General features: G+C 47.7%; 1 gene segment (V, D, J or C); it reads right to left on the reverse strand.

Moving 5' to 3' along the window:
• Window positions 1–772: 772 nt before the first annotated feature.
• LOC121289076 lies at window positions 773–5,973 on the reverse strand. The segment is given in 3 exon segments: window positions 773–1,647; window positions 5,393–5,665; window positions 5,852–5,973. Coding segments are annotated over 3 exon segments (651 nt in total).
• Window positions 5,974–13,575: the final 7,602 nt, after the last annotated feature.

Genomic DNA, 13,575 nt, shown 5'->3' on the forward strand with positions numbered 1-13,575 from the left:
AAGGATCGATCCTTGGGGGACACCAGAGGTAACGGAGCAGGGACAGTTTTAGCAGATGAGAGGAGGAGCCAGGAGTGTTTGGAGCGTCCAGCCAGATCTGGCGGTGATGGATAAACCGGTTTCAAGTCTGTCTCCCTTGGATTGAGTGAGTGGAGATGAGGGTGGTAGCAGGGGGAAGGGCCAGGGTGAGGGAGAGGAATGGTTTTATTGGGGACTAGGAAATGAAAGGTGGAGGTGAGGGTGAGGTTGTGTAAATCAGTAGCTGCAGAAATGTTGTGGTGGTTGGAGGGCCAGAGACGAGATCGTTGGGATTTTGAAAGTGCAGTTGTAAGTGAATTGGGGAATAGGTTTTTCCAGGGATGGATACAGAAGGGGGTAGGGTTGGGCTGTGGAAGGGGGATGTGGGTGGGGAGTGATACAAGGAAGTGATCAGAGACGGTCTTATCTGTGATTGAAACTATGGGAGTAGCGAGACCAAGTGAGATGGGAAGGTCACGGGGAGGTCATGACTATGGTTTGGGGAATTGTGTTTGTGATGATTTAATCCCAGCAACTTCCAGTTTCTTTTCTGTTTTTAATCTTGTAACTTCAAGAGATTCAGGATAAAACTGATCATTTTAAAATGATTGATAATTGTCTTTGAATCAAATCTTCTGTTGATGTGTAATTGATTGACAAGCCAACCAGCCAATCAGGACAATCACTTGTTGAAATGTAGCCAATCAGCTGATGGGGAGGTGGGACATTTCCAAAGCACTCACCAGACAGAGACTGAATATTCTTAATGTTTATTACCTTTTACACATTGACATTTACAGAAAAAAGACTTGAATAAACAGCCCAGCCAGAGGAAGCTGGAGAAATTCACAGGGATAATGGAGGTTTATTAAAACGCTTGTGGAGATTTTCTCCAGAACATGAGAATCCTGTCCCTTTAAACAGTGACTAAACCTTAAATTGTAACTGCAGGGTGAGCAGGAAGGGGTCTGGTTTACTGAAGCAGACACTTCGGAGGGTCACATTATTTTTGTACAGCTGACAGTCTTCAGCATCTTAGAGAGGTTTAACTTAGCATCACGAGTATAAACTGACCCATCAAACACTCCCAGGACAGGTACAACACGGGGTTAGATGCAGAGTAAAGCTCCCTTTACACTACCCCAATAACGTGCCTTAACCCCTGACCCTCAGAAGTGTCTCAGAGCCGGTCCTGAGAAGGAAGAGAATTGTAATTCTGTGCTGACAATGACCTTTTTCCTTCCAGCTCACCCCTGTTCTATTTAAAGTTGTATCTCCTCTGTGGACTGACTCTAACACTCTACGCACATTCTGATCTCCTGATGCTCTTTCTGACGGGAGAGGAAAGACTCTCGTGGGTGACGACACAGGAGAAGCTGGCGTTGGACTCCCAGCCGGAGCCAGAGAGGGTCAGCAGGCTGCTGACGCTGTAGGTGCTGTCCGAAGCTCGCAGGTAGTTGCTGGTCTGAACCTCGTCCGAAATGGCTGCACCGTCCTTCTTCCACTCCACCTTCACCTCATCGGGATAGAAGTGATTGGCAAGGCACACCAGGGTGGCAGTGCCCTTGGTCTTAACCTCCTCTGGGGAGGGGGGCAGCAGAGTCACTGTAGGTGGTGACTTCTCCCTACCTGAAAGAGAAGAGAAGGAAGTTTATTTCCCGTGTGCAGCCATTATGGTTTTATTTAGTGGTCGTTGTATCTTTAAGATTAATACCTGTTAGGTGAGATCACATGACCTGTAGTAACCAATAGGAGAGCAGCATGGGCTCCCTCAGCAGTCAGTGCAGAGATAGAGTTGGAGTTGAAAGCAGACAGCTAGTTGCTGCTGAGCATATTGTGATTAAACTTCATGTTCCCACCCAGTAAGTGTCTGTATATCAACTCTATCAATAATAGCAGCCACTCCGCCACCCTTACAACACTGTATATTTATCTTGTGTGTGTGTGTATTTGTGTGTTCTGTGTATATTCCTATGGTTTTGTGTCTTTCAGAATGAAGAGTCAGCATGGATTTTAAAAGGGAAAATTTTACTTGAATGATCTTATTGAATTTTTGAGGAGGTAACAGAGAGAGTAGACACTGGTAATGTCATAGATGTCATTTATCTGGATTTGCAAAAGGCCTTTGATAAGGTGCCCCGGAATACACTAATGAATAAGGTCGGAGAATGTGGAGTCAGGGGACAAGTGACAGAATGGATTGTTCCAAGACAGAAAGCAGAGAGCGGGAGTAAAGGGTCATTATTCAGAGTGGCAGAAGGTGGGAAGTGGAGTTCCACAAGGATCAGCGGTGGGGTCATTGCTGTTCACAATTTACATTAAACATTTGGAGTTTGGAATCAAAAATACAATGTCTAAATTTGAGGATGACATGAAATTGGGTGTGTGGGGGTCAGTCAATACCGAGGAGAGCTGTATCAAATAGCTGGAGGATATTAATAAATTTGCAGAATGGGGAAATAATTGGTGAATGAAGTTCAATCCAGATAAATGTGAGGTAGTCCAGTTGATAGGAGGAATTGTGAGGTTCCTCATCATTTGGAAAGTTCAAGTCCAGACAAGATGATCAACTCTTGGGGAATAAGTATGGAACACATTGGCATGGGGGTCTGTATGACTGGGGGGGAGGTGGGACACTGGGAAGACTGTGAAAACAAGCAGTGGGTAGGATGTGAATACTGCACATGCACAAAAACGTTAGTTCAGAAAAATGGGAGAAAGGCCAGGCCGGCAACTCCAATCCTGGATACGGAACGTCTGCCTCACTTGTGGGACTGTCCCATAAAATCCGGGACATCTCATCACCCAGAGTCTGGGGGGGATAGAGGAAAAAAGGCATCTCGGAAAACAAATATATATCACCCGGAGTCTGGTTGGGAAAGAGGAACAAAAGGATTTTGGAATACAAGTACATCAATAACCCAGACCCTGGGTGGAATAGTGATCTGGGAATACAAATACTTCAACCACCCAGAGTCCCGGGATATAAATACATCAATCAGTAAGGGCAGGATTTTTACCTTGTGTAGGTGCACAAATACAAATACAAATACACACACAAATATACACTGAGCACACAAATATACACAGAATGCACAAATATACACACAGCACACAAATATACACAGAACACACAAAGATACACAGATACACAAATATATACAGTGCACTCAAATATATACAGTGCACTCAAATATATACAGTCAGATATACATAGAGCAAACAAATATAGACAGTCACAAAAATATACACTGGTACACAAATAAACACAGAGCACTCAAATACACACGGAGTACAAAAATACACAGACAGAACACACAAATATAAACAGAGCACACAAATACACAAATGTACACAGGCGATTGGAGAACGGGATTGGGTGGGAGTTAGGACAGGGGCAGTTTGGGATGTGAACAATGGGTGAGGGTCAGAGTCAGGAATCTCCAATCTCAGTGCAAGAATTACATTGCTATAGCCCTTGTCATCACTTCAGAGTGTCCCTAACTGCATGATAGCCAATTGTACACAGCAAGATCCCAGGCAGAAGAATGATAATGAGATAATCAGATGTACAGTGATGTTGATTGAGGGATAAATATTGACCAGGACACTGGGGAGAAATCCCCTGCTCGTCTTCCAAGAGTATCATGAGACCTTTTACATCCCCCTGAGATGGCAGACCTCAGTTTGTCTCATCTGAAAGACGGCTCCTCTGACAAATAACCAGGGAGTGGAGAGAGCAGAGTTCAAGCTGGTGGAGGTGGGACCTCGGTATCTTACTGTGCTGGTGCTGTGATCAGTTATATCAGAGACTGTGAGAGGGAGCCGGAGCTCATATCAAACTCTGCCCATGTCTGTCACACTGGGACTGACAGGAGTCTAGTGAGTGATTTCACTCCATGGTGCAGCAATGTCAGCACAGTCTGCAAACGTCCAGATCTCCTCTAGACTGTGGGTAAAAGTTGGTTATTTCTATCTTGCTGCTTAAAGGGGGGAATGTAATGAAAGAAATACAGCTGGGCACCCTGTTATACACAGTGTTGTTCACTGAACTATTTCATTCACTGCAGCTCCTCACTAACACCTTCAACTATTCAGCATTAGTGTTTGAGAAAGTTTCAGTATTGAAAGGGTTAATAAAGGAGGATTGGGGTTTACTTACTCAGTCTGAGCTTGGTTCCTTTACCGAACGTAACCCACACTGAGAGCATCCAGTGCAGGGGCTGTACAAAAACCTCTGCTCTCTGCTTCACTCAGTCACTCTCACCTTCTCTCTGTCTCTCACTCACACTCAGCTTTAACTCACTCTCACCCTCTGTCTCTCACTCACACTCACCTTTAACTCACTCTCACCCTGTCTCTGTCTCCGTGTCTCTCTCACTCACTCAAATCTTTCTTTTTCTCTCTCTCTCTCTCTCAAAGTCCCTGTGTTTTGTTGGGAGAGTTGAGATTTCCAATTTTACATGCTAGATCTTCCAGCTGTACTTCAAATGTGCACAAGTAAACTTGAGGCCTTCAGTGAGTGGTGGACACCACAGGGACTGGAGTGTGTAGTGGACAGTGAAAATAATTTGTTCAGTTTCCTCTCATGTGTTTATTATATATTCTGTCTAACCATGTCAATACAGCAGATGGGACTATGTGTCCATTATTATATATTCTATATAACTGTGGGATGTGTCAGTACAGGCGGTGGGACTGTGTGTCCATTATTTTATATTCTATATAACTGTGGGATGTGTCAGTATAGGAGGTGGGACTGTGTGTCCATTATTATATATTCTATATAACTGTGGGATGTGTCAGTACAGGAGGTGGTGCTGTGTGTCCATTATTATATATTCTATATAACTGTGGGATGTGTCAGTACAGGAGGTGGTGCTGTGTGTCCATTATTATATATTCTATATAACTGTGGGATTTGTCAGTACAGGAGGTGGGACTGTGTGTCCATTATTATATATTCTATATAACTTTGGGATGTGTCAGTACCGGAGGTGGGACTTTGTGTCCATTATTATATATTCTATATAACTGTGGGATGTGTCAGTACAGGAGGTCGGACTGTGTGTCCATTATTATTTATTCTATATAACTGTGGGATTTGTCAGTACAGGAGGTGGGACTGTGTGTCCATTATTATTTATTCTATATAACTGTGGGATGTGTCAGTACAGGAGGTGGGACTGTGTGTCCATTATTATATATTCTATATAACTGTGGGATGTGTCAGTACAGGAGGTGGTGCTGTGTGTCCATTATTATATATTCTATATAACTGTGGGATGTGTCAGTACAGGAGGTGGTGCTGTGTGTATTGAGGTTTTTGTCAGGCTCTGTATCACTGTGTAGGGGTAGCTGTAATCTTGCTGACAGTAATAATCAGCGACATCCTCATTCTGTACATTGCTGATTGTCAGGGTGAACTGAGTGCCAGATCCACTGCCGGTGAATCGCTCGGATGTTCCTGTGAATCGAGTTGTTGCCCCATAGATCAGGAGATTGGGTTTCTGTCCTTCTCGCTGCTGGTACCAACTCACATAGCTGCTAACAGACTGACTGGCTGTACAGGTGATGGTGGCGGTCTGGCCCAGGCTCACTGACAGCACCGGGGGAGTCTGGGTCATGGTGATGTCCCCACTGATACCTGAGGGGTAATAGAGAAACAGAGTGAAGTAAGAACTGTCACACAAAGAGCCTGTAAAATGAGATATTGTTAGAGACAGTGACCGTTCCTCAGCTTTGAGCATTTTCCCTTCAATCATAAGTCAGTCGAATTGGCTGGAAATAGAGAGCAGGAAAATATTCACGGTGGAAAGAGAGAGATTTGTACCTGCGATGCAGAATGCCAGAGGCCAGATCAGCTGGATGGCTGAAATCATGGTGTCTGCTCCTGTCCCTGTGCCTGGTCACTGATAAACTCTCCCTTCACTGGGCTCAGCTTTATAAAGCAGCAGCCTGTCAGAGTCTCACTGGCTGTTCCTCAGTATGTAAATGGTATCACCCAGAGTAAACCACGTCAGCACCTTTCACTTCCTCTCCATCTTTCTCTCTCCCTCTATTTGCCTCTGTTTCACAGTCTCTCTCTCTCTCTCCTTTCTCCCTCTCTCTGTATGCCTGCTTATCTCTCTCTCCCTCCCTTTCTCTCTCTCTCAATCTCTGTCTCTGCCCCCCATGCTCCATCGTTATGGGATTTTCTAACTGATCTCTATAAGAGGCGTAATTCCTGGATATGGAGGTGATGGTGTAGTAATAGTGTTGCTGGAGTCGTAATCCAGAGACCCAGAGTAATGTTCTGGGGACCCAGGGTGATGTTCTGGGGACCCAGGGTAATGTTCTGGGGGCCCAGGTTTGAATCCTGCCAGATGGTGCAATTTGAATTCATTAAGAACCTGGAATTAAAACTCTTTTGATGACCAGGAAACCATTGTCGATTGTTGTAAAAACCCATCCGGTTCACTAATGTCCTTCATGGAAGGAAATCTGCTGGTCTGGCCTACATGTGAGTCCAGACCTACAGCAATGTGGTTCACTCTGAAATGGCCCAGCAATCCACTCAGTTGTAATGAACCCCTTCAAGCCACAAAAACGGAATGAAACTGGACGGACTGTTCGGCATCAGCCTGGGCACCGGAAACGACAATGGCAATCTCAACCCTGCTAATTCCTCCTCGTTAACATCTGGGGACTAGTGCCAAAAGTGGGAGAGACATCTCACAGATTAGTCAAGCACATAATCATCCTCACAGAATCATACCTTACATAAAATGTCCCAGACTCCACCATCACCATCCCTGGGAAATCCTGTCCCACCAGCAGGACAGTCCCAGCAGAGGTGGCAGCACAGTGGTATAAAGTCAGGAGGGAATTGCCCTGGGAGTCCTCAACATTGACTCCAGACTCCATGAAGCCACATGGCATCAGGTCAAACATGGGCAAGGAAACCTCCTGCTGATTACCACATACCGCCCTCCCTCAGCTGATGAATCAGTGCCCCTCCATGTTGAACATCAATTGAAGGAAGCACTAAGGGTGGCAAGGGCAGAGAATGTACTCTGGGTGGGGGGACTTCAATGTCCATCACCGAGAGTGGCTTGGTAGCACCACTGCTGACCGCGCTGGCCGGGTCCTAAAGGACATAGCTGCTAGACTGGGTCTGTGGCAGGTGGTGAGGGAACCAACAAGAGGGAAAAACATATTTATCCTCACCAACCTGCCTGCTACAGATGCATCTGTCCATCACCTTATGGGAAGGAGTCACCACCGCACAGTCCTTGTGGAGGTGAAGTCCCGCCTTCATGTTGAGGATACCCTCCATCATGATGTGTGGCGCTACCATTGTGCTAAATGGAATAGATTTTGAACAGGCCTAGCAACTCAATGAGGATCCATGAGTCACTGTGGGCCATCAGCAGCAGCAGATTTGCACTCGAACACAATCTGTAACCTCATAGCCCAGCATATCCCCCACTCTACCATTACCATCAAGCCATGGGATCAACCCTGGTTCCATGAAGAGTGCAGGAGGGCATGCCAGGAGCAGCACCAGACATACCTAAAAATGAGGTGCCAACCTGGTGCAGCTATAACACAGGACCACTTGCATGCCAAACAGCATAAGCAGCAAGTGATAGACAGAGCTAAAGCGATCCCACAACCAACAGATCAGATCTAAGCTCTGCAGTCCTGCCACATCCAGTCGTGAATGGAGGTGGACAATTAAACAACTCACTGGAGGAGGAGGCTCCACAAATACCCTCATCCTCAATGATGGGGGAGCCCAGCACATCAGTGCAAAAGATAAGGCTGAAGCATTCACATTAATCTTCAGCCAGAAGGAACGAGTGGATGATCCAATTCGGCCTCCTCTGGAGGTCCCGAGCATCACAGATGCCAGTCTTCAGCCAATTCGATTCACTCCACGTGATATCAAGAAGCGGCTGAAGGCACTGGATACTGCACAGGCTATGGGCCCTGATAATATTCCAGCAACAGTACTGAAGACTTGTGTTCCAGAACTTGCTGTGCACCTAGCCAAGCTGTTCCAGTACAGCTACAACACTGGCATCTACCTGGCTATGAGGAAAATTGCCCAGGTCTGTCCTGTACACAAAAAGCAGGACAAATCCAACCCAGCCAATTACCGCCCCATCAGTCTGCTCTCCATCATCAGTAAAGCAATGGAAGGGGTCATCAACGATGCTATCAAGCAGCACTTGCTCAGCAATAACCTGCTCATAGATAACCAGTTTGGGTTCCACCAAGGCCATTCAGCTCCTGACCTTAATGCAGCCTTGGTTCAAACATGGACAGTGGAGCTGAGCTCCAGAGGTGAGGAGAGAGTGACTGTCGTAGACATCAAGGCAGCATTTGACTGAGTGCGGCATCAAGGAGCCCTAGCAAAACTGGAGTCAATGGGAATCAGGGGGAAAACTCTCTGCTGGTTGGAGTCATACCGAGCACAAAGGAAGATGGTTGTGGTTGTTGGGGGTCAGTCATCTCAGCTCCAGGACATCACTGCAGGAGTTCCTCAGGGTAGTGTCCTCAGTCCAACCATCTTCAGCTACTTCCTCAATGACCTTCCTTCCATCATAAGGTCAGAAGTGGGGCTGTTTGCTGGTGATTGCACAATGTTCAGCACCATTCACAACTCCTGAGATACTGAAGCAGTCCATGTCCATATGCAGCAAGACATGGACAATATCCAGGCTTGGGCTGACAAGTGACAAGTAACATTTGTGCCACAAAAGTGCTAGGCAATGGCCATCTCTAACAAGAGGAAACCTAACCATTGCCCCTTGATGTTCAATGGCATTATCATCACTGAATCCCCCACTATCAACATCCTGGGGGTTACCATTAACCAGAAACTGAACTGGACTAGCCATACAAATATCCTGGCTACAATAGCAGGTCGGGGGATAGGAATTGTGCGACGAGTAACCCACCTCCTACAAGACACAAGTCAGGAGTGTGGTGGAATACTTTCCACTTGCCTGGATGAGTGCAACTCCCACAGCACTCAAGAAGCTCAACACCAGGACAAAGTAGCCAGCTTGATTGGCACCACATCCACAAACATTCACTCCCTCCACCACCGATGCACAATAGCAGCAGTGTGTACCATCTACAAGATGTACTGCAGGAATTCACCTCGGCTCCTTAGACAGAACCTTCCAAACCAACGATCCCTACCATCTAGAAGGACAAGGGGAGCAGATAGATGGGAACACCACCACCTGGAAGTTCTCCTACAAGCCACACACAATGTCCTGACTTGGAAATATATCACTGTTCCTTCACTGCCACTTGGTCGAAATCCTGGAACTCCCTCCCTAACAGCACTGTGGGTGTACCTACACCACATGAACTACAGCAGTTCAAGAAGGTAGCTCACCACCATCTTCTCAAGTGCAACTAGGGATGGGCAATAAATGCTGGCTCAGCCAGCGAAGCCCACATCCCATGAATGAATAATAAAAAATAAATATTGGAACACTTTGAGTCCTGGTGCAGCAGTTAAATGCTTCCCTCTCTCTCTCACTCAGTCTCACAGACTCGACAACATTGTCCGTCTCTACACTACATCAGACCCTTGACCACAGAAACCCTTATCCCTGTTTGTCTCGCCTCCTGACTCCATTATTCCGATATCCTCTCCAAACTCCATAAACCCCAAATGATCCGAAATACAGTGTTCCAAACCCTGTCCTACACAAAGTGTTGTTCCTACACTACCCCTGACCTCACTGACCTGTTACCCCTGACCTCACTGACCTCCAATTCCCTCCATGGCCTCACTCTTCCTTACCTCTGCATTCTGCTGCAGACTCACATTCCCTCCCTCACCCTTCCACCTTCTGACTCTGCTCTCCTGCCCATCGCTGCTTCCTTCATCCCAACATTGACAGCAGAGCCTTCAGGCGCCTAGGTCCAGCTCCCTGAACTCCTATTCTCTGGGTATCTCCCTCCTGAAAACTCCATCCTTTCACTCAAATCTTCAATCGCTTTCCTTAAGTTCCTCCACCCCCTCCCCCATTCCTATTATTGCTGCTCTGTGAAACATCTTGGGATGTTTGAATGTTAAGGCACTATATAAATTCAAGCTATATGTTTTTCAGGTGGGGATAGAATTAGACACAGTGGTGATGGCTCCTGCAGTCAAATATCCTGCTGACAGGGTCCAGGCTTCCACACAGTGAATGGGGAAGTGATTGAGGCGGGAATGTGCTGACAGGGTCCATGGAAATGTTTCCCAGCCTGAAGTGTCCCTCAGGAGGGGAGGGGGAATGTTTGGAGTTCTGAGATCCATTTCCCACCCCGGGCATTTTGTCTTCCAATGAATGAAGGAGATGCCAATTTCGAGCCCAGGTTAGGGACAGTCTCGAGCTGTGGGGACCCAGGTCTACAAGAGGGAATTGGAGATCTACCTGAAAAGGAAAGATTTGTTGGGTTATGGGGACAGAGAGGGGGAGTAGATCTCACTGGGTAACTCACAGGCAGGATGGGCTGAATGGCCTCCTTCTGTGCTGTAAATTTCTAGATAGTGGACACGGTTCACAGTTTTCTCCCGTGTCAGTAACAAACATCCAGCTGCTCTGAGCTCCTTCTTTCACTTCCTCTCTTGGTTACGTTTCAATCTTGCGATCGGACAATCTTTGCAGTTATTTTTTACACTGGGGGTTTCTGCTGTGGTCTGAATCTGTAATAATAACTGTCCAATCAGTGAAAAGAACAGCAGCTAAGAGCAGTCAGGACTGAGGAGGCAGGCTCACTGGGAAACACATTGGGAAGATCAAAGCCATCGTCTTCAGATCCCGACACAAACTCCATCCCTACAGAGACGTTGTTGCAGGGTGACCAAGATTGGGAACTCAATATTCAATGGTATTCAACATTCCAGAAAAATAGGAAAAAAAGGAAAGGAGGTGAGGTAGCTTTGTTAATCAAGGAAGGTATCAGTGCGATGGTGAGTGGTGAGACAGGTGCAATAGAATAAGATGTGGAATCAGTTTGGGTGGAATTAAGAAATAGCAAGGGGAAGAGGTCACTGGGTGGGAGTCGTCTATAGGCCCCGAAGAGTTGCCTCACTGTAGGACAAAGTGTAAATCAGGAAATAATGGAGCGTTGTAATCAGATTGGCAGGGGTAACATGGAAGACTGATTTGTAGAGCGCATCAGGGATTGTTTCTTAGAGCAATACGTTGCAGAGCCTATCTGGGAACAGGCTATTTTCAACCCAAAACAAAAACAGAATTACCTGGAAAAACTCAGCAGTTTCCAGGTAATTCTGTTTTTGTTTTGGATTTCCAGCATCCGCAGTTTTTTTGTTTTTATTTTCAACCCAGTAATGTGTAATGAAGTGGGATTAATAAGAGATCTCTTAGTTAAGGATCCTCTAGGGGGCAGCGATCACAACATGACGGAATTTCAAATTCAGTTTGTAGGCAGAGTGCAGTGTATCCACAATTTGCTGATGATATAAAAATAGATGGGAGGGCATGTTGTGATGAGGACATGAGGGGTGGAATGTTCCGAGCCCACCGGTGGTGGGCGTAATAGGCGGTGTGGGCAGAGAATATGGTGGGACCCACTTCATGACGGTGTGAAGTCAGGTCGCCATCGTCCGCTCAGCCTGCCAACAGTGGGCCATGTTTCCCACCATCGGTCAGTGGGGAGCTAATTGTAATATATTAGCATATAATTAAAAGGCCATCCCTCCAGGCTCTTGGAACCCGTCATATCGTCCGTCCACATTGTTGGGAAAGCACGCTGACGTGTTTCACAACGGCACACAGGCGGCCTTCACTTTAGGGGAACTGACGTGAGTGAACAGCAGCGTTCACACAGCTCGCCTGTAGTTTACAGGCCTCAGGGGTGCCAGGGGGGCAAGGGGCAACTGATGCCCAGCCTCAGAGGCAACTGCTGAGGGGGGTGGTCTAGTGCTGCCCTGGTACTGCATCCCACACACAGGCAATTGAGATGGGGGGCAGGGCAAGCGAGGGAAATAGCCATACATTAGGGACATGTATAAACTGACCTTGCCTCTGCAACTAAGACAGATCAGGCACAGCCACAGTGTTATCATTGGCGTCAGGCTCCTAACGTTCCCACCCATGCAAACAACGGCCAAAGGGCCACCAAGCACTCCATACCTTACCCCACCCCGGCAACCTCCCCACCCACCCTCCCCCAGCATAGCCTTTGAGTCCCCACCACTTTATTGCACTGCGGAGCAGTTGTGTTACACACTCACCAATGCTGGCCATGTAGCAGTCACTGCTGGAGGTGCTCACAGCCCCTTGGAATCTCAGCATCCTGATTTGGACCAGTGTCCCCCATGTCGCAGGCTGACAGGGCGGCCACGCAGCACACTCATCTCTGGCCATCCGAAGGGGGCCAGAGTTCCCTGGGAAGCATTCAGGGGCAGTCACACAGGGCCAGGAAAGTGCTAAGATCAAACTGTCCAGCACCCCTCTCACGTACCCACTGTTGGAGGCCAACCATCGCTTCAGTGATGGAGTTGAGCCTGTGCAGCAGTGCAGGACCAACGTCCTGGACCAAGGTCTCCATGGCAGCCGCCATCCTACCAGTGTTGATCTCAGAGCGTTGCAATGCTGGCGCTATCACCTCAGCCTGAAGACGGACGGACTCCTCCATCGTGCCGTGCAATCTGAGGGGTGCAGCGGATATCCCTTCCTGATGTTCCCGAGTTTGCCTTTGCAGCCCAGCAACTGTGACATGACCGAGTCCAGAGTCTCCTCATCTGACTCGGACTCAGCAGATTTCTGGTCTCCAGCTGCCCTCCGAGTGCCGGGGACCTGGGAAGTCCCTGTCTCCGCCTGCTGTGGATCAGACAGTGGGATGTGCTCCCCAGATTGTGATCCTGTGGCTACTCAAAATCTATGTCCCACCGAGGCCTGTGTCTCTGCGCTGGTGGAGGGAGTGGGTGAGGCTGTGACAGGTCTTCAATGAAGGTGCCTTCAGATTCCTCTTCAGAGGTTTCTTCAGAGCTTGTTTGGAGGCCCTGGGTCATGGACTCTGTCGGCTGCTTTCCAGATGTGCCTGTGGAAGCAAGGAGAGATAATTAGTGTGTGGCAGTGACCTGTGAAAGAGGACACATCACGCACAGCATGGCTGTCTGATGGATGTTTCACTGCTGGATCCTCACTTGTTAGAGCAGCACTGACCTCACTGTCAGCACAGGAATGGTCCCGGTCATCACCAGCCAGCTGGATGGCTCTGTTTTCATGGTCCATGAGGACCTTGATTTCAGACATTCCTCCACCGGTCTGTGTCCTCTCCCTGCTGTTGTATCCCAGTTTGTCCTGCATGGATAGAGATAGAGAGAGTGTAAGCAGGATGCCTGCCAGGCCAGATGATAAGTGTGCCTGGTCTGTGTGGGTGGTGAGTGGTGCCATGGACAGGATGAGGACAATGATGGTGAGTGTGAGAGAGTGAATGGTGATGTCACTTGAACTGGCAATGAGTGAGGGCCCTGTGGGTGTGTGATGGCTTTGTGAGTGTGTGAGTTGAGAGTGATGAGAAGAGTGACTT

The sequence above is a fragment of the Carcharodon carcharias genome, chromosome 16 (genome assembly GCF_017639515.1).
Source record: "Carcharodon carcharias isolate sCarCar2 chromosome 16, sCarCar2.pri, whole genome shotgun sequence".
Lineage (NCBI taxonomy): Eukaryota > Metazoa > Chordata > Chondrichthyes > Lamniformes > Lamnidae > Carcharodon > Carcharodon carcharias.